This window comes from Syngnathus leptorhynchus, chromosome 1 (genome assembly GCF_054491065.1).
Source record: "Syngnathus leptorhynchus isolate UIUO chromosome 1, UIUO_Slep, whole genome shotgun sequence".
NCBI lineage: Eukaryota > Metazoa > Chordata > Actinopteri > Syngnathiformes > Syngnathidae > Syngnathus > Syngnathus leptorhynchus.
Window position 1 is genome coordinate 15861001 of NC_141195.1, and position 26192 is coordinate 15887192.

The window sequence follows — 26192 nt, forward strand, 5'->3', positions numbered from 1 at the left end:
CTAAAGAGGGTAAACTCGACTTGCATTGGCAAGAAGATTTTTATTTTCACCCCAAGTGCAGTCTACCTTGGGGGCCTGTGATTGTTTTGTTTTGAAAAGTCCGTTTAAGAACCTTACTTTAAAAAAAAAAAAAAAACTACATCAAAAGCATGTGCAGCGTTTAAAAAAAATGCAACTATGTATCTGGAAATTATACGTAGGTGCCACTGGCGAACTGTAAGGGGGGTTCCGGGACGGGCACGACTGGGGAGGAGCAGGAAGGAGCTGGAGTTGGAGGAGGAGGAGCCTGTCCACGGCTATAAAATGGCGCCTTGCCTTCTCGTAGGTCCTTCTTCCTCACGTAGTGAATACCTATTACCATCATGGGTTTTGGTGACCTGAAAGCACCCTCTGGACTCAAAGTGCTGAATGATTTCCTTGCGGATCGCAGCTACATAGAAGGGTCAGTGCATCTGCGGCAATGTACATATACACATCCAGTTTAAAACGGGTGGATGTCCCAAGAATTCCAATGTGTCCTCGTTACCGGCGGCGCCATTTTGAATACGCGTGGCTAACGTCTTGCAAGCTGAACGATGTGAATAATAACCGAACATAAAAGTTTAATATAGTTAATTAGATGCGGCAAACTTATCGTCAAGACTACCTTGAGAACCGATGCTTTGGGTTTTTGCACGTTGCGTTTTGTTGAATAAATGAGATTCTGAAGCTATGAGCCACATGCTGGCGAATTGCTAGTGATGATTGCATAGCGTGTCGCTAAAGTCTGGACACGTAGGCATAACATTTCCCACCGTGATAAATTCCTTTGGAGTCTTGACCTAATGTGTTCAATATCTATTATCTGAGAGGGCACAGTTTGCTTGACTTGGACACAATAATTTCACATTTCTGATTATTTTAGTACACTCACTCGTGTGCAATCGTGTGTTAAACGTGATTTTCATTTAGCATACCTGCTATAAGTTATAGATCAATTCACTTATTCATTTCCTTTATCATCTATCTAATCACTTCTTCAAATACTTTGCTCACAGTCTTGCCATCACGACCAAACAGCATTACGCTGCAATAGCGTAGTGTTCATCACAAAAAAGACAAATTGTTCCTTAAAAGTATATTTATTACTGTAAGTCACTGTAACGTTATTCACAGTTTGAACTTAAATATAGGAGAGAAGAAAATTTACTTGAATACCTGTTCAGTTAAAACGTTATTAAAATGTGCACTACCTAAATAAAAGTAGCACCTAAATGTTGAAAAAACACTGACCTAATTAAAATGCATTGCAGTGATTCATTTTGTGTACAATTAAAAGGGAGCCTGCTTACCCCCAGTGTTACTACTTATGCATTGAGGATCATAAATCGATTGCATATCCTCAAAGGAAATCATTGTGGTCAACCGCTATGCTATATTTAATCCCTGGAAGGGGAAAAAAAAAATATATATAATTAATATTTGCTTGCTATGTTGTCCAGACTTTAAGGATGTCTAAGTGCTTCCATACCAATGCTATACTCACTATTGATAAATCGAAGCTTAGTAAAACAACTCAATGCAAACTCATTTACATGTTTACTGCAAAACATAATTTGAAATACTTTGCTTCTTTCCAGGATTTATACAGTCTGGTGACAGGACTAACCTCATCTTTACTTTTAGGCATGTGCCTTCCCAGGCAGATGTTGCTGTTTTTGAGGCAATCTCAGCCCCACCACCATCGGACCTTTGCCATGCCCTACGTTGGTTCAACCATATCAAGTCGTATCAGAGCCAGAAAAATAGGTGTGTAGTGTTGCTGTAGTGACAGACAGAAGCTCTCTGGAACTGTAGCTAAAGCGCCTGTTTTGTCAGTCTTCCAGGTGTGAAGAAACCTTTGGGTCAGTACGGCCCGGCAGGTGTAGGCGACTCCACTGCAGCAGTCGCTCAAAAGGCAGATGATGACGACGACGATGATGTTGATCTGTTTGGCTCTGACGATGAGGTGAGGATGCAACTACAGGGCTATTGAATATTTTTGTTGCTGCCAAACTTAAGCGCCACACTTCTGCCTATTCATTAATAACACAGTGAAAATGAATGGTGTGAATATTCAGTTGTCAATTTGAAATGGGTGACCTCAACATTTCTACTTATACCCGAAAAATGTCCCATTACGGACAACTGACTCAAAGGTTGGTTTGATCCCAGAAATATGACTTGTACATCAAAAAAGAACATTTTTACAGTGGCTCTTTAATTGCGAGTTTAATATGTTCTCTCGCCATACTTGTTACCCAAAATGCATTTCTCAGCCCCATCTTTCCTTTGTGATAAAGACAGTCTAAAGAAGCTAGCTGCAAATAAGGAGTTTTTTTTTTTTTTTTTTGCAGATGATAGGGATAAGAATATAGGCTTCAGTATTTTTTATGCTCTGGCAGTTTAGGTTTCTGCTACTTGTTTTCAAGTAAGTTGTTTCTGATTGCTGTAGCATCAGTAGCCTAGTTAGTAGGCCCATTTTGCATTGGTAGCATTAAGATGTGAGACATTTCATGTTATTGGGAGATACACTGTTAGTTTTCTCTTTGGCGTAGATTGGGAATGACAAGGAAAACATGTTTACCGACCAACATAACTTGTGAAGTCACTGCCACCACAGGTATTGCTTGGAACTCATGTTATTATTTTTGCTCACAAGAACAAAAAAAGCCAAACTGAAGGTACAACTGTGTTTCTAAAGTGCCGTTAATGCTAACCTGCCATCTGTCGTGTTGTAGGAGGAGGATGCAGAGGCCGCAAAGCTGAAGGAGGAGCGTGTCGCAGCGTATGCCGCCAAGAAATCAACCAGTAAGTGACAACTTTTTTTTTTTTCTCTTCTTCCCAGTTTTAAGTTCGACATCAATACCGCTGGTGTCAATCTTAGGTTTGGACTCTTTATGATGATTATCAAACACCATCTTTCGGCTGATGTGTGATGTACGCTATACTTACCTGACGCTGTCCAAGGCATGGCCTAGTATAGCTGTTAAGTTGTTTCCATGGTGGTAATAGACCCTGCCCTCCGTTCATTCAGAACCTACCCTCATTGCCAAATCCTCGATTCTTTTGGATGTCAAACCATGGGATGACGAGACCGATATGGCCAAGTTGGAGGAGTGCGTCCGCAGCATTCAGATGGATGGACTCGTCTGGGGACAATGTAAGCGAGTGGCGGTAGACGTTTCTTTGGATTTCAGGCCGTGCACCACTTAATGATGATTCTTTCACCATCTTTCGGCTGAAGATTGTGATGCCGCTCAAATGATCTGAAACAATTGGTGGAGTTCAGTTAGCCTCTAAATGTCGACGTGAATTCATCATGTTAATTTGTGGATGTTCTCCGACAGCAAAACTATTACCAGTGGGATATGGCATCAAAAAGTTGCAGATCAACTGTGTGGTCGAAGACGATAAGGTGAGTAATGGGCTGTCGTGACACTGAAGTAAATAAATATGTTCCAGAAAAGTTTTTCTTATTTGTTCAAAAAAAATTGACTCCAAGTACCACGACAATGAATATTAAAAAAAAACAAAAAACATTTTGCACAGTTTCGACATGAGCACTGTCTCATTTATATAGGAATGGGGAGCTCTTTGAATTATATGTCAATCAAAATGTGTTGCACAAAATTGAAAAACTCTAAATATTTTAAAAACTTCTACAACTTTAAATACGTTTGTGTTGTACTTAAAAGTTAAATGCAGATGCATTTTACAAAAAAATTTAACCTATAACCTGAAGGAGCCTGCATACAATACCGACTCGATGTTTGTAAGATTTCACCGTAATTTAAATTTACAGTGAGGTTTTTCCACACTTGTTTGGGCATATGAATGTCGATATGCATACAGTACACAATATGTCACAACATTTGTGTGGCACCAAATTCAGATCAACTGAGTAGATTCAATCGGTTTGCTGCTGTTGTGCATGCCTACCTATAATAGATTTGTATGAAATTTTTTCTGGTTTCTCACTTGTAGTTTTTTTTTGTTTTTTTTCTCCCCTCCTTTGTTTCATTCAGGTGGGCACTGACATTCTGGAGGAGCAAATTACAGCATTTGAGGATTTTGTCCAGTCGATGGACGTTGCTGCTTTTAACAAAATATGAAAAGAAAAGAAAAAAAATAAAGCACTTGAATATAGGTGGTTTATGATGTAATTTTTTGTGTAATGATTTTGTAGCACTTTGACCAACCTGCTTCAATGTTTTGGGCTATAAATTATATTGAAATGGGTGTTGATGGCATTTTTTTCTTAAAATAAACCGTATTCAGATGAAAAGAGACAAAATCAATTTACAATTCAAGTTTCCCCTCATAAAAAAAACAGGTTTTGCGTTTTCTGGGCGCTACTCTGATTAAGTTTGAAATTAAGCGAAGTGTATTTCTCCATTTGGCCTTTTGGTGGCGTCAGACACGAGAGCAAACGAGTGGCAAGCTGCAGAAGAAGGAAACAGCGGAAACTGACACATAAGCCAAAAGCGCGCGTTGGAAGATGATTTCGTACTGTCCGAAAGTAAAACAGGTAAATAAAATGATCTTTTAGATATCTTTTATGAACCAAGCCATTTTAAAATGACTTGGCTACATAACAGCACGGCTGTGATGAAGAGCCGATTTAAAAGGCGTAACACGTATAAAACCATGTCACGTGATTATTTCAGGCTAACGCGGGACCGAAGCCAGTGAGTTGCCACAGACCCAACTCCGGGAGCGATACTTAATTGATGTACCTCACTTGATGTCGATCCGTCGGCAACCTACACAGCTGTGCAACTGTCCTCGTGTAGAACAAGGCATCGCCAACTTTTTTTTTTTCCGTCCAGGGACCCCCTACTTATAAACGGGCATTATATGGGGGCCAGCCCTCAAAATCCAAGTTTCGCTCAATCCCACCTACCATACGTGCACACCTGACTGTCACAATTATGCTTTCAACCTCAATCGTTATGACGTAATCTTTCTCTGTGGCAAAGTTGAAGAATTGTGGCTGTAAACAAACCTTTTCATGTCATATGACAAATGCAGCTCCACAAATCTTTTGGCGCACTCCAATTTTAGGGCTCATACCTCTTTGGGGTTAGGGTTAAGGTGAGGTTTGGGTTGAGGTTAGGGCTAGAATTGGGGTTGAGGTTAGGGCTAGAATTGGGGTTAAGGTTAGGGCTAGGGTTGGGGTTAGGGTTAGAGCTAGGGTTAGGGTTAAGATGAGGTTAGGATAGGGTTAGGGTTGAGGTTAGAGCTAAGGTTAGGGCTGGAGCTAGGGTTAGGGTTAGTGCTGGAGTTAGGGATAGGGATAGCTCAAGCAAATAGACCAGAGACTAGTTGAACTAAAAGTCATCAGCCTTAACTCTGCTACACTCGTGATGTGGTTTTTCATTTGATTTAATTTCTTATAGAGTGTCCTAATGACGTCACAGAATTGAGAATACACCAACATCCAAGAATAATTTGAATGAAAAATAACAGTTCAAGTTTATTTATTCACTTAATAGTTTTTATTTTTATTGTATTTTAAATAAGGCCAAATCTTCAGATTTAACAACAGTCAGCAGTTTGTTTTTCTATGTCAATGATATGTTTGTCACAGTGGAAATATTTTACAAAGTAAAGAAAATATTCATAGATGCTGACAAATAATGACAAATTACATTGAATGTATGTGTATCACAGGATGTGGGCTGAGTCTCAGCCCGGGCCATCCAGATGCACACCACGTGGACCAGGATACTGCACTTACTGCCGAGTCTTCTACAATGACCTAAATCAGGTGACATGTCATCTTGTTCATGTGTTGCGGTGGGCAATTTGAAGATCGCTTACACTAGCGGTTTTAGTAGGGGGAAAAAAAAATGATGATTTTGTTTATTTGATCACAAGTCACACATACATCTAAGTGGCGATACTTTCAATGTACCTTCTAGTCAACAACAAATCTTTTGTCATTTGTCCATGGCAGCATGATTGAGAAAGCAGATTCGAAGGCTTAAATGCTGATTGCAAGACTTCTCTACTCCCCGTAGTCTTATTGTGTAAACTATCAGTTGAAAGTGAGCTACTCAGAGAGATAAATTGATTCCAAGGGACCAGAGACAGACCGGCGGCTTTTATTGTAATTGCAACAGACAGACTCAGCGGAAATTCTGATTTAGTCAATGTGATCACCCAGTACGATAGTAACTAACTTTTCTGTTACTCAGAATTTGATTCCACTAATGTTCTTATTTGACGGAAAAAATGATTAGCAGGTCGTTGCTAGCAAGTTATGTTTTCTTAAAATTGCTAGACCTATCCAAACATATTCTACATAGCCTCAATCAATCTAGAGAATTAGTGTTCTGTTTAGTTTGCATGTTAAATCTGTTGGGACCATTATGACTCTAAAATTCTGATGATTGTTCTCAGCACTTGGCCAGTCTCAAACACCTGGATCAGGTTCAAGCGTCCTCCATTGGCTCCTCCAGTTGTTCCTTTGCTGACAGCAGCCGAGCCAAAGGCAGTCTGCTGGAGCGATTCCTACACGATGTCCTGTTGCACCACCCCCACTGCTACAATGACCCTAGGTAACAAATCCCAAATATGAGATATTACAAATTGTTGAAGTGTAATGTAAAAAATTCTTTGTCAGTTGGCCATTCATGGGCAAAGATACAATAATAAGAATAAGGAATTGTTGACAAAGCATATTCTGCCTTTAACAATGTTTGATGATGGATTGTGCTGTATGTTTGTGTCCCTAGACCATCTCATGCAGACCTCCCGTCCATTCCCACTCCTCTTTTGCCCAGGGAGGAACTTGATGAAGTCTGTTGTTCTGGCGATGACAACTTATCATTGGGGACACGAGATCGCCTGCCTAGCTCTAACAACGTATCAACTAATCAAGATGATGATCTCGGCCTTTGTAGTCAATTCGAGAAGAGACTATCGGAGGGGGCAGGTCAGGAGAAGCCTTCTACACAAGCAAAAGAGCAAGAGGAGGCAAGAACCATCTACTCAAGGCATACAAATGTGCCTAAACATCAGGCCCCTCTACCCGTGCACAGGAAAGCACACAGGAAGACTGACAGGAGGAAAAGCAGCAAGTCTCTGACCTCTGCGCTTTCACCCAAGGGCCCACATCCAGGTACATCTCCCCCGCGTCTCCCTGTGTCACAGCCTTGGCACAGCTGGCAGAAGGAGCGTTGGGCCACTTTAAAAGAGGAGGTCTTCTCAGTGCCACGCGGTGACCTTGTGGACCAAACTATTGAGGAGGTTGGTTCTAATTGTAAAGGATGGGAAAAAAAAGATTTTGAAAATCTCCAAGAAATTGCCATGGGATGTTTAGATGTGAAATTTGTAAGTTGATTCTAGTCACTATGTATGTATGTTTTTTTTAATTAATCGACATTACCATCGGCCTAAGAAAATTCCTCTTCTCCTCTCCCCCCCAAATCTCTTATTAATATGAATGCTTTGTGTTGGTGTCGGGCTCCAGGTTATCCAAAGATGTTGCCATGGCGACAGCTTGACTTCCTTTCCGCTTGATGAGACAGACAGCTTCCACATCAGTCTGCCGCACTCTTTTGAAACACAGAGTGATTGGGACTCACCTGGACAGGTAAGCGAAGAAGGGAAAGGTTGGGCGAGCCAGCTTTATATATTCAAGGGTTGTTTCACTAGCTTGTCTACAAATAGTGAGGGCTCTGGAGTGCCTTCCCACTCACCATCAAGTGTGAAATAAAACAATCATGTCAATCTTTTGTTTGCTGGCTGAAAATGTGTCTGAGAGGCCAATGTAAGAAATATTTTGTAAAGACACCAAGTCACTTTTTAAAATTGTGAAACAAAAATACATAATATCTCCTCTAAGGTAAGAAATGTGTTCCCAGGTAGACTCTTGTGTCCCGCTGGTCCATATAGAGGTGGGGGATATCAGTCATCTGACTGATGCTCAGGTGGACTTGACGGACCAAGTCTACTCCACTCAGCTGGAATCCGTACTCCACACCAAGCCGCGAGCAACCAAACACAGAGTATGCAGGACTGTGCCAAGAGAAATGCCAAAGGATTTGCCAGAGTCCTTCCGAGGGAAGACATGGTCCCAGATCGAAGAGGAAGATGAGAAGAAGGTTGATGAGCTGGTCCGACAGTTCCGACAAGGTCGTTTTGTCTGCTATTTTGACAGTGAATCCCCCGCCAGGTAACAGAATGTTTTAGTTACACTTTTGAAAATACACTACATAAAACTTCTTCGTTTAAATGCTTTTATTTAATCTGTATAATTTGGCTAAGTACTTAAGCTTCTCATATTGAACAACATGCACGTTGGAAGACATTAAATGGTTAGTCTGGGTAAATTTGAATTATAGTCTCTGAACAGATGGATCTTTTTAACTTAGCATATTATAATTTATTGTGGTATACTTACATATATTTGGTTTGCTCATTTTGCTGACGTTCTACTTACAAGGAGCAAGAGCAAAAACGTGAACGCACCTGATGAGACAGTGGCAGAGTCAGACATGGGCCTCTTTCCTTTAATGGACCATCATGAAGAAGAAGTCCCAAGGAGGCGGGACTTCAGAATGGCATCTAGGTGTCAGGTGAGCATGACAGAAACATCTACAAATAGGTAGAGGTGGCAAACATACTCACACTCTTTAATTCATAGGGGTACAAATAAGCTTTAAGTAGCTTCTGTGGGGTGTCTCTTCTGACCATACGGTAAACTTCAGGCTTCCTTCACAGTGGTGAATGTGCAGGTGTAATATTTAACATATAGATAAAGTGAAACTTTTTATCCCCAGGTGGTCAAAGTGAGTCACGCCACTCAGACCGTCCGCTTGGTCGTCCCAACTGTCTGTCAAACAGCCCCGGAGGTCACGCCCACGAGAGTCCATCCAGGCGATCGGGCCGCAGAGGAAAAGACTCCCGAGGTCCGATGGTCTCGCCTGCCGCCCTCGTACTCGCCTGTCATCACACCGCTCCAGTCGAGCACATCTCTGGTTTACCTTCTCTGCTCCCCTACTTTTCCCACCACCACCTACACACCCACCCCAAGCCCCACCTCCAAACGCAGTCGCAAAAGAAAACGCCCACCTGACTTCCACAGACTCAAGGTAAAATATAAACAATTGCCTGTCCGCTATTATGACCACCGCAGCAATCGCATCATTAAGAACCCGCCCAAAGGTTTCAAGGTGGGTAAAAGCTCCACCCCCGCCAACCCCTTGCCGACACATGTACGTCAGCTGTTTCGTAGTCTGAGCCCGGACCTGAACACTGAGAGGCGGTCCGGGCAGGGTGGCTCGGATTCTCCCGGAGTCAAAAGTCAGAAGCTGTCGAGCGCCGTCATCACAGACTCTGCGCAGACTCATAAACACGAAACCTCTCCTTCGGTGCATCAAAGTCGCTTGGAGGAAGTAAGAGTAGGTGGGAAAGAAAGGCCCCCCAAGAGGAGAGTAAGACTTCAGACCACACCTCCACCACCCAGGAGAGGTGGACTCCGTCAAAAGGGCCCTGCGCCCCAGCCCTCTACAGAACCAAACCTCCGACGAGGGAGGTCTCGGAGGAGTAGGGGCTGTGAAAAGACTCACAAGTAGCACATTTGTTACGGCAACACTGAAGGACCATTTTAAAATAAAAATGTATTTATTTATTTAAAAAAAAACTAACTTGGTTTTTTGGCCCCTCGTTTACATAACACAACAAACAAAAAATATTTGTGAATTGAGATGACATTAGAGAGTACGTCTCATGGATGGATGATTATCGGATAGATCATCCCACTTGACGATTTTTCTGGAGACAGAAATGCGTTTGACACCATTGATTTCGAAGAATGGTCTCCTGTGGCATAAACCTTTTTTTCTCCGTCTAAATGGGGATTTGCCTCAAACTGTCCACCAGGTAGAGTAAAGAGTCTCCAACTTGGTCCGCAGCCTCAATAAGTGCCAAACCCTTGTTATCACCTAAGAAAGAAAATGAAAAATAAATAACAAGTTGTGACAATACAACACTAAATTATAATTTTGTAATGGGACAAATACTGTATACTGTACTAAAGTTGGGTTTTCAAATTGATGCTTTTATTTTTGGCAACTTACACTTTGACTCAACTATTATGAGGAAAAAATCTTTGTTACTTGTTAAAATTATGATTTGTACCAAACCAAGGAAACATAGCTCTCTAATCTACCAAAATAAACCCAGTAATGAAACAACAAAGACATTTTGACAAATATTTTGCTTGAGTTCAATGGACATTGTGTCACTCTTTGTAGTGTGGCCCCACGGCCACTTGATGGCAGTATAATGCAGGCATACGTTATAGTACACAGGGATGGTAACTCCACAGTAAGCCGCAGTGAGTATTGTTTTGTGGACTGCAAAACTATTTATAAGCCTGTCTAGGGCATTTTGGATTGTTTATTAGTATTAAGTTGGATTTTGCTAAGGTGTTATGGTTGTTTTAAATGCATATGAAAATAGTTGGACTCGGACTTTACCAAGGTGTTGCGGTTGTTCTAGATACATATGAAAATTCACTTTGTTTTGTTTAATTTGAGTCTAAAATTCTATTGGGAGTGGCAATCAACTGCTTGAAGGCTTTTGTTCAAGAATTATCTGCCAAACTGTCGCTAGTTGTGAAAAGATGAGTTGAGCTGGTTGCAATCGTACAGTGGCATGAATCTTCCAACTCAAGGCACCATTGGAAATCTGATATCAGAAAATAAGAGATTTTTAAATGACAACTCAGAGATACACCAAAATTGTCTTCTACTAAGACATGTATTTGTATTTTTAATCAGGTATCACTTTAATGTTTTTTATACAAGACTGCTCATTTACATGCAAAACAAAAACCAAACGTCGGTTTTACCTGATTGTTCAAACTTCTTCCTGCCAGTCCCAAAGACACTTATTAATCGGTCTGTCGTTTGCTCCAGCAACTCTTCCGGACTACAAGGTCCACAAGCCTGTTCATCAGTCGTACCTTTGTCCACCTCCTTTCGTACATCCTCTTGTTGAATGGATTGACAAAAATGACTATTACCAGCACACTTCTCCTCCTCATAGTGGATGTCGAGTGACCAATCTTGGTTTATTGTTGTGAGTGAACTTTCCTCACTCTCACTCCCCTCGTCTGTCTTCAACATGAATTCTTTGTTTTTATCTTCATTTACGCACGTGTCTACATCAGACGTTGGTGTCATGGTTCCTTCCGTGTTCTCCATCTCATTCTGGTGTTGTGGCACATTATTGGCAGATTGTTGTAGTTCCAGCTTGTTCAGTGTCTGAAGAATGAAAATGCTCATGGGTGAAGTTAAACACTCAAAGTGGGGAGAGTCAACTGAGTCAAGTCAAACTTATGTTGCCAACTTTCGGTCTTGGGACTCGACATGTGTTTGTCTTGTTATTCATTTGAATTGACTCGACTTGAGGAGTCTATGCTTAGACATTAGTCGTCTCACGATAATGTGTTCACCTGAGTGAGGGTCGTCTGCAGATGGATGTTATGTTCCTTAACTGTTTCCATAGTAACCTCCATCTCCGCACATCGTTCCTTCAGCATACACTGTTCGGATTGGACAGCGAGATGCCACACCTGCAGTTGCTCTTCCAGAAGCCTCCAACAAAGAACAAATCAAGTGTTGATGAATACACATCCTGCTAATTGGCTTTTTAACATTGGAAGGTTTTTATTTTCCACTTACCGTTTGTCTTTGTGTAGGTTCCTAACTTCAGTGAGCAGAGTGGATACTTCCAACTTAGAATGCAAAACAAATGACCATCAGATATCCATTTTAGAAAAACATCCGTGGCATTAATCAGAGCAACGAAAAAAATATAAATTATCAGTCACTCAGTGATCATGTTCTTCATGTCTTGAGATCCTACCACATTCGCTTTTGAATCAGCTAACCTGTTGGAATGTAAATTGCGCCCAATGTTCCATTTATCATCGACCCAATTTACATGAAGTTGGCTATAAACAACATTCAAGCCACATAGCCTGTTTTCTCCATTGCACTGCCGATCAAATGACAAAGAGCAGTTTGTTTACTAGTGATGACGTCTGACCTATTGCCACTCGAAATAATTTGTGACGTCACGGTCATTCTCTGTTGTGTAGCCAGACTTTCGGGTGGGAGGTAATCAGAGGTCACCTGTTCTGGCAGTGTCTCCTCAGTCTGAAGGGACTTGGATGAAAAGGATTGAAGTTGTACCGCGGAATCATGGGAAACACAGACAATGGTGCTCCCACATTCTTCCAGAGTGACGGTAGAATGGGCAGGTGGCGCACTAGGAAACAAATTTGGATTTGATTGGACTGACATTGATCGATTGATAGTCATAAAACCTGGCTCACGTCTTATGGCTGTCCTTTACTTCCTCCCTCGTTGGACTCTTTGCGCTGTCAGCTCCTCTTTGAGTAGATCGGCGTGGTAACAGCAAGTGACGAGCGCGGTGCGCAATTGAAGAGAAAGTCTCTCGCCATGTGGGCTGACAGGGAGAAGGTTTGTAGGAGATTGCTTCATTCAACCAACTATGTGCCTCTTTCAAAATTTTCTCTGTACACTTCATGTCCGCTGTCTCTCAACTCTTACCGGTGTGCAGAACTCCATCACCGGGTGGTGACTCTTGTGTTTGCGTGTCTGTTGCTCCGACAGGAAGCAGCTCTGACATATGTGGACTTTCAGACACTTCACACAGCGATACCTGAATCCACACACACTTTATTTATTGATAGCGAATAATAGAGGATCGTGAAAAAAGATGGTTACACTCACCTGAGTCCACTGATGGGAAATATCTTGCAGATATGACAGCGGACGGGGTGAACGACCTTCTGACTTATGAACAGGCGATAGAGAACAGGTAACCATAGCAACAAACGAGGCTCACTCTGTAACCATGATAAGACGTGTTCCCTGCTTACGGTGGAGGTCAGCACCTGTGAAAATTTTGTGTAAATTTTACCATGATGACCAATGACAACTTCTAGAATCTACATCATGGTTTATAAGTTTAGGGATTTTTTTTCTTACGAACAAACAACAAGCGAAGGTGGCTGAAGTGGTGATGACGTGTTAATAAAACTCCAAATAGCTGAGGAAATATTTTTTTCCTCACCTCGTGAAAACATGATTTCACTGCTTCTTCAACAGCACCAAACACTCCTTCCTCCTGGATGACCGCTGGAACCTGAACATGCATTACAGGAGTCAGATGACGAGAGCATGATGGGAAATGTAGTTAGTTTGGTTTACCTGGTTGACATCCTCCAATAAGGATCGAAGAGATGACCTACTTACGGATCCGGAAGCACTTGCCGCTGTACACACCAGGGCTGAGACACAGTCGCTCACGTTAGCAAGTGCATTTTGTCAAAAATAACAAACACATTTCCCACCTCCATATTTCAGCAGGAGTGTTTCTGCCGATAAACAGATGAGAGCAATACGGAGAGAAACAGCTCGTATATGACCCAACTGATTCCTGAAACACACACGCAGTCCACACTTAATTGAACAAACACGCACAAACCAAGCCACACACCAGCATTCAATCTGCCAATAAGATTTTACCCATCAAACATCCTGAATATAAGACTGCTCAATTTCTCGGCCGGCTCCACGGTGGAGTGATCTGCAAATTCCGGTGACACACTTCTGAACATCTTCTTCAGCTGCTGGGTGACTTCATCCTTGCATAGGACAGAGTCCCGCTGCCGCTTGCCTCTGCCCCCCGGGTCAAGGGCGGCCTCGATGTGGCGAGTCAACACGACATCCACTGGAAGCACAACAAAGAATCCATTTCTCAAATCAGTAAGTAACTTCAAGTCAAAACAGTGTTAGAAACCACAAAACCAAGATGCTTTGTATAAAATGAAAATGAAACACACTGACTCTGACAAATGTTCTGTAGACTTTCAAGCTTCATTGCAACTCTGTAGGCTGGGGGTCGGATTTTGTTCAAGTCCTCTAGCCCTGAAACTGGAAACAAACAAACAAACAAACTTACATTTCCCTTAAAAATAAATGCCTTATCGATTATTGGGCTGAGAATTGATGTCACAATGACATAACCCTTTAAGCGATGGCTATTTAAAAAAAAGAAAATAACTTACTGAGACCGTTGACGTCCATGACAGGTTACAGTCTGAAAATGAGATAAGAATGTTAAACTTTCCGACTTTGTTATACGTATAGTCATTTTAGCAGAGACTCATTCACCTGCAGCCTTTCCTAGCATGGAGTCGAGCAGAAGCTGTTAAATTTTTAATGCCATTTTGGTTTCATCTATCATCACAGCCGCTGCTCACCTGTCTGCTTCGGACCAATGGGCAGCCAGAACGGCTGATGACATCATATGGCTGAAAGAGGAGGTGAGGGGCATCAAAGTCAGGTTTGTAGCTGAAGCAAACAATCTGTGTCACTCAGTAGCATCTTTGTTTGCATTGGCGCTGCAAACCCTTGTCTCGGCTCACACTGGCCATTTGTGTCTTCTATGCTTTCTTTGTCCCGTGGCACCATGACACACTCAAACATTTCTTCTTCTTAGATCAATGAGCTTGTGACGAGGTCAGCGTGGTGCCACTCTGATCCAGACCCCAGCTTCATGTTCTCGAATTCAGTGGTATTTTATTAGTGTGCAGAAAAACTGTAGCTGGCAGGCGACTGGTCAATTGTGGCTGTTATTGGTGGAGATGAAGGCGTCTTCTTTTGCACACCTGACAGTTTGGTGATAGACACAAAGAACATAATAAAGAAAATATTTGAGTTGACTTTCCCTTGAAATGTTTTGGTCCATTCACAGATCAAACACTGGGACAGATTTTTTTGTTTTTGACATTTCAAGTAAAAAATATAGCAATTTGAAAGTATGGAAATGTGTAATATTCACCGAAGAATAATTACATTGACCTTTTTGTCTTTTTCAACCAATGGAACCCATTCTTAAACAGGCTCCTCCCCAGGGGGTGTGGTCTCACGGCCCAATTTTTCAGCACCTTACACTTTTGGTCAGTTAGTGATTGACTTGGCATCACTCAAGCTCTGCAGTTGGGTGAGAGGACTGATACACACATGCACATACACACACATTAAAATATACAAAGTGGTACATAGTCAATAAACAGTCGGTGGAATGTTACTCTTGCATCGCTTATCGTGAGTACACGCTATAAAGTAGTACATTTATCATTTCAGGATTTGTGCTACGCTGTGGTGAACATGAAGTTCTCTTTTAGCATCTTTCTGCTGACCTGCTTCACTCTCATGGGACTTGGTATGTTTCATCCTCCAAGTATTTCCTCTTCTTATTGTTACACTATGCCCTTATTCATATATGACAATTGAGTCGTTGTTAAACAATGAAAATAAGAGCTTTGTGATCTTTGTTTTAGACAAAAAAATTAATTGTTCTAATTGTGCTTGTTTTTGTAAACCCTGCAGAAAGAATGTGAAAAAAGTGATGTGAAATATGTGCTGATTTTTTTTTTTTACAGGCTCAGCAATTCGCTGTTACAGTTGTAAAGACTACACGGCCAGTTGCTCCAAACAACGAGACTGCAGCTACGACGACGCCTGCCTGACGCTCACAGAGAGAGGTGCCGAAATGATTGAATTTTGAAATCATTATTATGGCCCGTTTTCTTCTTGCGCATTAATTAAATTCATCGCTTTACCTCACCACCACTGTAACTTTGTGCATGTTGGCACTCACATAAAAGAATTTGTAGTCATGTGGCATGATCAGGCACGTTCAATTAGTGGTGCGTGCAGTATTTATACAGTTTTACAGAATATCCTTGAAGTGTTTTAAATATTTGCTAAAATGATGACTTTACTATGGTGTTGTTGTCGCCATGGTGATGGTGATAAGCTACAGATAATTCCCACTTATCACAAAATACATTCTTTGTATCCTTGGTCGGGTTTACCTTTTTGTTGAAAAATAACATTGTTTTGACAGGCATACATCAGAAACATCATACTCAACCTTTGTGGCTGTATTTGGTCTAATTGTGCTTTTACTGATTTTTACGCACACAGTTGTAATTTTTATCCTCTGGGTATGACGCTGGTCATTTGTGTCCACCTCACTACTTTTGCCGCAACCATATTTAATGCCGATGTTGATGAAACTTCCCGAGCGTGATGACGGATGTTCAACTGATTCTTTTGTTCCAGGAGGGATGACCTTCCGCCAGTGCCTCAAATATTCAGACTGCGAGTACAGCCGACTGGGACAGATGTTCCCACAGGTAGAAAACCCAGTCCTTCAGTGATGAAGCCACAATCTTCTGGAAATAATCATTCCCATCTTTTGGTTTGAAGGTGTCCAGTTTTACATTCAAGTGCTGCAACTCGGATCTGTGTAACTCCGCCCATTCTGCCACGGCGAGTTCTCTGATTGGTGTGCTGGCATCCGTAGCCGCCACATGGTGGGTGATCCGCTAATGCCGCCGGTTTGACCACTCATCCCAGCTTACTGTCAAGCTATCAATGTCCAGGTGTCTTTTTCCAATTTATTTTTTCTATAAATACTCACTGACGTTTGTAGAATTTTAATGTGTTTCCAATTTAATTCATGTTGAACAATGAAACAAAAAAAAAACAGCACTTCAAGACTGGTCTCATGATGATAAGGACATAGAAAAGTAAAATACTAGCAGTTGATGAGTCATATACATAATTGCAGGGGACTGGTTGTAATGGTAAAACCACGTAAATATGTACGAGGGTGTAAACGTACACAAAAATCACGTGAAGAAAATGCAAAACAAACTGCTAATCCCTTTTGTAAATGGACATATTTGATGACATTTAAAATGAATCAGCAACAGTGCAATAGTTAGTCTTCATTTTGGGAAATGACGCGGGCGACTACAGTAACAGTTTGAGCATTCTGAATTCTTATGCTGGCTTATTATGCTCTTTAAATGCCTCTGGAAGTTGCGTTTCCACTGTGCTACTTTAAAAAAAAAACATGTGGCTAGCCATGACGTTGTCCGCTAGCCAGAAGCTGAGCTGCACTGTGTTTGTTTGTTTGTGGACTTGGTGTGTGGCTACTCCTTGTCCCTTACCTAACTGTTCAGTGTGGGAATAATCATACAGTCATGTTCCATAACTGCCCCATGAAGTTGGTTATGAATTTAAGGCTTGATTTGTGGCAAAATGTGGCAAGCTTTTGCAGGCCTTGAGTTTGACACCTGTGCTTGAATGTTTATGTAATCTTGTGATTTACCTTGTAACTAATATTAACAAAATAAATGTGCACAATGTAAATAATTTATCATTCTACTTGGATTCTACTCTTTGAAATAATGTTATTTGAAACATTGTAAAAAAAAATATTATTATTGCAAATGATAATGATCTAAACAGGCATCAGTATTTTTTCCCTTCATTTCATCATCATGCAACTGTGTATTTGCTCCACCTAGTGGAAAATATTGTGAATTGTTGTGGTGTCGATGGTTTCACTCTAAGAAATGTTGGCGTTCTTGAAATTTCAGGATGAAACTACAGTGCACCATAACATTTACAGGTAGTTTAAACTTTGAATACATATCCAAATGTTCAACATTTCAGCACCTTTTTGAAGAACTTGCTGTCATGAAAAAACACCCACACAATTCACAACAGATATTTTTTAAAATAATAATAATGATGATAATTATTATCATTGTTATTGTTATTTGTTTGTTGAGGTAAGGTATGTTTCATTTGTTTGGCGTCCACTTGGTCAAGATGAAGAGAGAACTATTTAAGTACCAATTGCACCCAGAAATATAACTGGCCATTCATAGAGCAACTGTGACCTTCTGACAAAAACAAAATTACATTTTAAACAAAAAATTATTCCATTTAAAAGTACAAAACTATGGTGTCCTTTCCTATTGCTGCTGGTGTTGCTTGCAAGTAGTCATTCAACTATCATCACGTGTTAGCCTGACGTAGCATGAAAAGTTGTTTGCCTACAGCAGGCAGCCATGAGACATGGTTGTCACATTCAGCCCTATGTGTCAGTATATAGGTGGCTCAGAAGTAATACTAATACACAAAGGTGGCAAAACCTTTCACATTCCGCCCTTACCGTAAATAAACACCGTGCAGTTAAAAAAAAAAAAAAAAGAACTGGTCTGGTTAGTTTACCTAAGTAAAATTACAAATACATTTTCTCAAACGATCTTTAGTGCACTTTATTTTTATTGTCAGTTCCACACAGTAGCTACCCATCTATAATTAATTGCTAGTTAATAGCTATGTAGCTAGCGTTGGCTCAAAATTTTATGCAACCAAAATGTGTTTCCATATCTTTGCTAGTCAACTGGTGTGCAAATTAAAAGCTCAATAAATAATGTTTTCCGTGGAACTATTTGTGAATTCTGAGAACGGCTCCAACGAAACCAAGCCCGAGGTTCTGAGCTAAAGGCACTCATCACACATATTGCCTGTTTCAGTCAGTACTTTTTTTTATGGACCCTGGATACCTGAACTTTTCAGAGTCCTGGCTTCAACAAAGTAGCCTATTTATTGTGAGCATGATCCTGATGATGTCAGGACATGTGATCAGCCGACCTTCTCAGTTAAACGCTGGGTGATTCAGCAGTAGCTGCACTGAGGTGGGTTTCCTTTTCTCTTCACTATTTTCTTTATTCAAATGCATGGATTTTAACTTTAAACCAGAAAGCATAACATTGCTTCCTTGACATTTTGTTGGCTAGACTTAGTTTTGATTTATTCTGCATTTTAACTTGTAAAGCTTTGATGTCTTTAACTATTTAATTATATCATTTAGAATGTGCTTTAGAGAACCTTCCATTTATTTTGTATTTTGTATTTTTCAAAATTCTGAGACTGTTTACATTTTTTTTCTGATTGTCACTGACGTAGAATTTCTCTCGATATCAACATGTCAGGGTTTTACTAAACAATCGTTGGGAAATGTAGTGTCCCCATAACACAATATTTAAATGTTAAATAAATAATAACAAAAAAAGATGACAGTAAACTTGTTTCTTATATCCTCAGAAAACTGACCTCACCATGGATCATAAACTGGATTTGTCTCGCCTGACGGACGAAGAAGCGAAACACGTCTGGGAGGTGATTCAACGTGACTTTAACCTGCGGAAAAATGAAGAAGATCGACTAGGGTGGGTTTAATTATTGATCATGTATCTTAACTAAATACTTGTTAGAATATAATGGAAATCGTTTGTCCTTGTGGTAGGGTGAAGATGCACCCAATAATCGATTGTATCACAAATATATACATGAACGTGTGAAATCTAGTTTAAAAGTGTGACACAATCAATTCAGTTTTAATGCGACTTTGGGACTCAAGTCATGCGACATGTTTTCATGCAAACAATCAAGGAATGTGAGCGTGAAAGCTGCAGTACATCATGACAGTCACACGGAGAGGCCACAAAGACACTCTTGTGTCTCCAGAGCAGTTTTAAAATCCCATCAGACCTGGGGTGGGGGCACACACACGCAAACACACATACATTTGAAGGATTCTTCCCTCGTAACCCAATTCTAGCATTTTCATGAACGAAATCGGCGGTGAAGCGAAAAATTCTATTTCTGATAAGACTATCACGTCACGTTTACAAACACTATTACAAGCATACTCAATTTTCAGGGACGCAATCAAATAGGCATGAATGCCTCGTAAAAAAAAACTGTCTGTTAACTTGCATGCCGTCTTTTTTAATACACCCCTTGGAATTTTTTTGGGGAGTCAACATTTCTGCCCATAAAATGATTTCTTTGTCTGGGATCGGGAGGCCTGGGGGGGCTGTGGATGCCCCAACTCAGGCAGCATTCTGTCCGCCCTCTCGTTTGCATGTGATTGCACTGAACTAATAAGCTGCTGTGGTTTCAAAGCAAATTGAAGGACTCCATCGAGAAGGAGGACACCAAGCGTGAGCTGCTGGGGGGGCAGACCAACTTGGCCGACTCGCTGTGTATCCGCTGCCTGCAACCTTTTAAGTTCCTGGTGAACAGCAAACGCCAGTGCCTGGATTGCCGCTTGTTCGTCTGCAAGTCGTGCAGCCGCTACAACAAAAAGGAGCACGGTTGGGTGTGCGACAACTGTCGCATGACCAGGTGAGCCACGCGTGGGAGCATTTCTCGTACGGCTCAGTTGCACCACAGTCAATGGAGCTGTCCACTCCTGCAGGGTTCTGAAGATCGGTACCCTGGGGTGGTATCATGACAACATCCGAAACCGTTTTAAACGCTTCGGGAGTGCCAAGGTGATGAGGTCACTGTACAAGAGACTGAACGGAGACGGTAAGCACTGAAGTGGGTGCAGTCTGAACAGTGTTGGTCATTTTGAGGTTACAACGGTTCTTTGAGTTGCAAGTTTAATTTGTTCTGTGACCACGCTCGAGAAATAAATGGCCGTACTTTCTACTTCTATGAAATGAACATTGTGTAGACATAGAGCGGTCACAATAACTCGGCAGTATTATTAGTCATTCTTTATAGAGGATAAAGAATGTATGCCTGTGAGTAATTTTACATTGTCTGTCTACATGGGTTGCTGCAACCTTTGTGTTATCAGTTGATCATTCAAGGATGATAATGGAAAAAACAAAACAGAATATGGTTTGGTGCACAAGCATACAAATCCAGCAATTTAATCAGAATCTCGTGATCTGCCACAAATGACCATCAAAAGAATCATGCTGACAATGTTTATTAAAATGATGCTAATAGCGAATTAAGTACTTCTCTGTGACAGGTGGACGAGATGACGACACTCAGAGCATGCCCGATGTCCGCAGCAGTGAGTCCTTGCACAATGCACTTTATCTCCTTTTGTTAAGCGTGAAATCATCTCATACTTGTGGCATTTTTAGAACTCTTTCCTCCTGGCTACTCTGCAGTAACACTCAGTGTGGAAAAATAGTCATTTAAAAATTATGATATAAGTACAGAAAAAATAGGGCAGGTAATAGGGCATGAAAGGAAGAGATGTTTAATTTTTCTGCAATGTTATCCTTGAAAACAAAAATATTTTGTACTGACCAGTTTCTTATTCATTACTCTAAAATGTGCACTCTGATTTTGATTACTGTTTAGCCTTAACCTAACATGTAAATAATATTGTGTTGCAGACCACTACAACCCTAATGACGATGATCAGGGAGAAATGGAGGCTCAACGATACAAATCGGTAAAAAACAAACAAACAAACAAACAAACAAACAAAGAAAATGGGAAATTAATAATAAATTTTTTTTATACAAATTGTCTTTTAGATGCGTAAAAATAAACGCCTGTTGTCAGTTCATCCTTTTGACTTTGATTCCGAGGATTATTTCCCCCATTCACGGCGCTCATCAGTGCAGGTAAGACACACAAATGTTCAGTAGTGGCAATGACACACACACACGCACACACACACACGCACGCACGCACACACGCACGCACACACATGCACGCACGCACCCACGCACACTTGAGAGATTTCTGTTGGAAGAGTTTTTCTTTTTGAATAACAAAAAAATATACACAATACTAACTTATCTGCACGTTGAAAACAGATCATTTTTGGATATTTTCCCGCACGGCAACTATAATTTACACATCAAATGCACGTTTCTATGTTACATCGCAGCAAATTCAGGAGGATCGCGCATACAGGAATGACATAGAATACGACTTGAACCAACAGCGAATGAATCGCAGGAGAAGTTTGGATCGTTTTGCAATGAGAACAGGTGCAAAACAAACTCAAACTCCACATTTGCTCAATGTAAGGGTTTTCATTGTGTTATGTAACTAATGACGGACTTTCTACCCTGCTGCAGACGATTTTGGTGAGAATCGGATGGTTCGTACTCGATCTTTGTCCAAGATCAGCTCGATGGCTCGTCAGCAGTACATCGATACGTCTGATGAGGAGGAGTGTCAGCGCTTTCCACCCATGTACCAGCCACCCCACCACCGCCGTCGCAACAGCCGGGCCTCATCTCAGGAGAACCTTGGACAAAACCCTCCAGTAAGAAGATCAAGAAATGTGAAAAAGAAATCAAAACCCAAGTAGTATGAGGAAGAGCAACATCTGCCTCACAGTTGCATCCATGCCAGGGGTGGACAAAGCATCACATGAAAACTGGAATGTTTGCCGAGGGTTACGCCATGCAACTTTTATTTTTAAAATATGTAAAAAAAAAAGTATTTTGTCTTGTGGGCACTCGTGAGCAACCACGCCTCACAGTTCAGTGGTGCAGGGTTCGATTCCGGTTCCAGCCTTCCTTTTTGCAGTTTGCATGATCTCCCCGTACTTGCATGGGTTTCTCGGGGTACTCGGGTTTCTACTTGTGGCTAGATCGAGTGGCCTTGTTTGATATTTAATCCAAAATACCTGAAGATAGAAAGTTGTTTCTCATGATGTGTTTTTTTGAACCCCGCAGATAAACGAGTTGAACAAACGCATGTCTGCCATCGAGGGTCTGCTGAATCGTTTGGAGGAAAAGATGTCTCCTGCCGACAAGGTGATTCCTCTTTACAAGTTCTTCTCGTTAAATTCTCATCATCAGTCCCACCTTGAAACGTCAGCACAGTTACTGTTGTCACATGTGCTGGAGTAGCCCAGCAACGCAATTCATGAGCCAATGTTTGGCAGGCGTCTGAGTCATCAGGACTGAACGAGGAAGAGAAGCTAATGAAGAAGTTGAGCGAGTTGGCAGGGAACCTAGGCAACAAGCGCATGTCATCAGATGACGAGGTGGACAAGAAGGCCTTTTCGGGAGGAAAAAGCATCGCCGGTGGCAGGGCGGCGGCCGCTTTGGATTCGATGAAGAACCTGAGCTCATCCAGCGATGACGTGCCAAGTGAAGCACAGAAGGTAAGATGATTGTGCTGCTTGAACATCTGGGCAAAGCGGGAGGAGACAAGAAATGGGAAGCTGGACGTCACATCAAAAATGGACATATTTGCTTTGTGTTTGTCAGCTTGTGTCCATTCTGCTTCTGCTTGTTCCCATAACATAATCTAAGTGCATTCATATCTTAACACAGTATTTTCTTTAACAATGTCCAATTCCTTCACATTACCTTCTGTTTGCTTTGAAACACGAGCTTTGCTTTTCACCTTGTTGTTCATTAAATCAACAGATGCTTCTCCACGAGCAACAGATTACGTCATACATATTTTAAATAGCCTTTTAGATAATTGAGTACCAGCCACATCAAGAGTTTTTCTCCAGAGAGTTTATCCAACTGACAATATGGTACCTTCGTACATACAAATATGTCAATAAAAACAATTATTCTTATTTTGAAGGCAAAAATAAAATAAAAAACACCCACAAAAACATTTTAAAAATTGTTGTTATTTTTTCAAGGCAAAAATACACAAAAAAAAAACCCACTCTCAAAAACTTTTAAAAAATCTATTTTAAAATTTCAAGGCAAAAGTACAACAACAAAAAGATGCCCCCAAACAAATCCCTGCTTTTGAGTAAAGGCTTTCATGATTCCGGGGTTCTCGTTGAAGAGTCGCTAAACTGGAAGGTCAAGCTCTCCATACTCCACTTGTAAACTTTGGCCATGGGATTTGTCTAATCATAAAGTGGCCACATAAGCTGAGGATCTTTAACTCGACCTGAAGCCGATTTTACAGAAGATGATGGTTCCAGTTTGCCGCCGGCGTCCTTCTCAGATAAAGGGAGGAGGATTAGGGGTGCCTTCAGGCTGGTAGTGCTGCGCAGGTTTGATCATGTCCTGCTAACATCTGTGCCTCTACATGACTTTCAGAGATCGACCGCCGCCGCCCTTTGTGACCTCACCACTGAGGCCCTGAGAACCATTAATGCCACAGAAAACGCGATGGTTGAGTTCGGCCTGTCAGAGCCGGTGGACAGAACCCACATGTTAGGGACTGATGCTAAACAAGCCGATGAGGCGTTCAGGCAACTTGAGGAAAATGTAAGCCTCCGGCAAATTGCTCGCCTTCTTGCCTCTACCCCTCCTTCTTAAGCTCTTTCTGTGTGAACGTCAAGCTAAATTTCTTTGTTTTTAGTCTTCCGCCAAGGCAGTCATGTCCTGTACTCCGGCAATGTCCTGTCTTTCGTTTAACGGGGGAAACCAGAAAAACTCACACTCTCCCAAAATTCCTCCCATGAATACAAAACAAAACCTCAAGTTTAGAAATAGCTTCTGTTATCAGTCACCCTCAATTTATGACTCTCAGACAAAAATAAGAATTTGTTAGTGTCTTTGAGAAGGATTCTTTTCGTACGTGGGAGTGGCAATTGTCATTTTCTACCGGCTTGGGACACCTCATACATCACGCGTGTGTCACAGGTGTACATTGCCACCGGGCAGTCGTACGAACTGGAAACAAAGCTGCGACGACTGGAGCAGAGTGCAAAGAATCGCTTTGGCGGCACAACAGATTCGGAGCTTTCCGAGCTGGAGGACGTTGTGGCCTTGACAGCCGCCAGGATGCAGAGTGCTGAAAGTGAGGTAGGCGGGGCCTCACGTATCAACCAATCACAGTTTTTCTTGGATAGTTGTTTCTTAAGATGCAAGAAATTGCATCAATGACACCATCTGTTCTCTGCAGGTATCTGATATCGAAAGTAAGCTCGCAGCTCTGCGGGCTGTAGGATCGAAGAAGAAGGTAATGAAGAATTGTAATCATTGGTTTGATGCACTGTCGTGGAATATAATTATTGTTTGGGTTTATTTTAGGTTTCTGGATCACAGAGGAAGAAGTATAGCCAAGATCACATTGCCAGTAAGGAAGGCTACTTGCAATTTCATGAATGTATCAAGTAATTTTCAAAACAGTATGTGTGAACTGGCCAATATAATAAGTATGGGGGGGAAAATGTGAAATTTCTCAGATTGTGGCATAGGAGGTTTCGGGCTGGCACCAGTGATATATCATTTTAATAAAAATTATATATATGTTGTCTCTTCACAGAATCTGAAAGAAATGGAGCTGCATGGAAATCCAACATCTCTTGAACCAAAATGTTTCTTCAACTCTGTTAAGGTCTCAAAGGATTTGAATTTTTGTTTAGGCCTCCTTATTTTCGAGACAATAATTAGAACAAAATGATACAAATGTAATACTTAGCCATTGTTTCCAACAGTTAGAATATTTAAAATTTCGGGATGTTCACGATAAAATAGGTTCCAGAATCAAAAGCCATTTGAAAATATAGATAATTTCCGACTATAAACCATTTGCTGTTTTTTTTCCAATATTTTTTTTCAATATATACTTTTAGGGGGTGTTTTCCACCCCCCACACCACACACACAAGCACACACGCACGCGCACGCACACATACACACACACACACACACGCGCACACACACACACGCGCACACACACACACACACACACACACACACACACACACACACACACACACACACACACACACACACACACACGCAGACCTAAAAAAGCATTGCAGTTATGAATTTAACAATTTGCGAGCTGGCCTGGTCTCTGTCCCCTATGGATAGGGTCCATTGTGTTCTGTTCAAGGTTTCCTCCCTTAGAGGGATTTTTTCCTTGCCTCTGTTACGCATTGCTTGCCCCTTGTTTTTCTTATATTATATTGCATATAATGTACAAGGTGTGCGTGTGGCTCTTGACCTGCTCAATATGTAAAGTGCTTCCAGATTAACGTCACTCGTAAATTGGCCTCAAATGTTGATATTAGTATTATAATAGCTTTCTAATCATTATTGTGAAGATTCATGAGCATAATCAATGTCCTAATGCTCTGTAAAGAAAACGGATGGATAGGGATGAGTCTGAGCTGACCCTAACGCAAGCCCAATGAGGATAAGCACTTTAAACACAAATGAATGGATGATGGATATGACATGATGTCAGTTTTGCTCTCAATTTTAATGAGTCCTCCCAATCATTATTAGTGATTATTGGAAAAGATTTTGAGCAATCCATTCAGATGACATTATGCAGTCTTCTCTCTCTCTTCTGTGCATTATGGACATGTCATAGACACATTTTGAATAAACAATAGTTACCAACCTGTGCCAAATCTTGTGTCATTTGTGGGACAAATCCCCTGCCCCAATTGTTGGATACATTTTGGGTTTTTATTCATCTGTGTAGTTTTTTCCCCCACCATTATATTCTTTATCCTTAAAAAGACGTGTTACAA

The 26192-nt window shown here is 41.2% G+C and overlaps 5 protein-coding genes across 9 annotated transcripts; 4 read left to right on the forward strand and 1 right to left on the reverse strand.

Annotated features, from left to right (window-relative positions):
* The first annotated feature begins 274 nt into the window (after positions 1–274).
* Positions 275–4167, forward strand: eef1b2 (eukaryotic translation elongation factor 1 beta 2). Its single transcript, XM_085920758.1, has 7 exons — positions 275–442; positions 1666–1788; positions 1858–1987; positions 2760–2829; positions 3056–3181; positions 3369–3436; positions 4047–4167. The coding sequence occupies exons 1-7, from the start codon at positions 363–365 to the stop codon at positions 4131–4133; spliced, it is 684 nt and encodes a 227-aa protein (XP_085776884.1). The 5' UTR covers positions 275–362; the 3' UTR covers positions 4134–4167.
* A 268-nt stretch (positions 4168–4435) lies between these two features.
* zdbf2 (zinc finger, DBF-type containing 2) lies at positions 4436–9673 on the forward strand. Its single transcript, XM_085921841.1, has 8 exons — positions 4436–4549; positions 5695–5791; positions 6427–6584; positions 6762–7275; positions 7499–7621; positions 7893–8203; positions 8474–8606; positions 8811–9673. The coding sequence occupies exons 2-8, from the start codon at positions 5696–5698 to the stop codon at positions 9603–9605; spliced, it is 2130 nt and encodes a 709-aa protein (XP_085777967.1). The 5' UTR covers positions 4436–4549; position 5695; the 3' UTR covers positions 9606–9673.
* Positions 9674–9683: 10 nt separating this feature from the next.
* On the reverse strand, positions 9684–14319 carry dytn (dystrotelin). The gene is made up of 15 exons (XM_085921854.1): positions 14244–14319; positions 14138–14169; positions 13917–14003; positions 13596–13800; positions 13421–13506; positions 13278–13357; positions 13141–13212; positions 12798–12961; positions 12615–12726; positions 12377–12510; positions 12174–12309; positions 11721–11773; positions 11492–11633; positions 10886–11300; positions 9684–9974 (listed from the first exon to the last, which is right to left on the reverse strand). Exons 2-15 carry the CDS (start codon positions 14154–14156, stop codon positions 9880–9882), a joined length of 1800 nt encoding a protein of 599 aa, XP_085777980.1. The 5' UTR covers positions 14157–14169; positions 14244–14319; the 3' UTR covers positions 9684–9879.
* Positions 10329–17315, forward strand: LOC147062182 (CD59 glycoprotein-like). 5 transcript variants are annotated; one of them, XM_085921875.1, is made up of 9 exons: positions 10348–10369; positions 12828–12885; positions 13176–13835; positions 14322–14395; positions 14572–15075; positions 15219–15297; positions 15518–15619; positions 16203–16276; positions 16350–17315. In XM_085921875.1, exons 6-9 carry the CDS (start codon positions 15243–15245, stop codon positions 16470–16472), a joined length of 354 nt encoding a protein of 117 aa, XP_085778001.1. In that variant the 5' UTR covers positions 10348–10369; positions 12828–12885; positions 13176–13835; positions 14322–14395; positions 14572–15075; positions 15219–15242; the 3' UTR covers positions 16473–17315. The 5 variants fall into 5 exon arrangements, with proteins under 5 accessions (XP_085778010.1, XP_085778001.1, XP_085777993.1 ...); XM_085921884.1 differs by having other exon boundaries at positions 10329–10369; positions 13697–13835; positions 14322–15075; XM_085921867.1 differs by having other exon boundaries at positions 14322–15075.
* A 1308-nt stretch (positions 17316–18623) lies between these two features.
* On the forward strand, positions 18624–26024 carry mlpha (melanophilin a). Its single transcript, XM_085913839.1, has 16 exons — positions 18624–18640; positions 19050–19174; positions 19914–20135; positions 20209–20321; positions 20776–20820; positions 21152–21210; positions 21296–21385; positions 21655–21757; positions 21848–22038; positions 22454–22534; positions 22666–22887; positions 23798–23968; positions 24347–24508; positions 24609–24665; positions 24737–24782; positions 24972–26024. Exons 2-16 carry the CDS (start codon positions 19065–19067, stop codon positions 25013–25015), a joined length of 1716 nt encoding a protein of 571 aa, XP_085769965.1. The 5' UTR covers positions 18624–18640; positions 19050–19064; the 3' UTR covers positions 25016–26024.
* Positions 26025–26192: the final 168 nt, after the last annotated feature.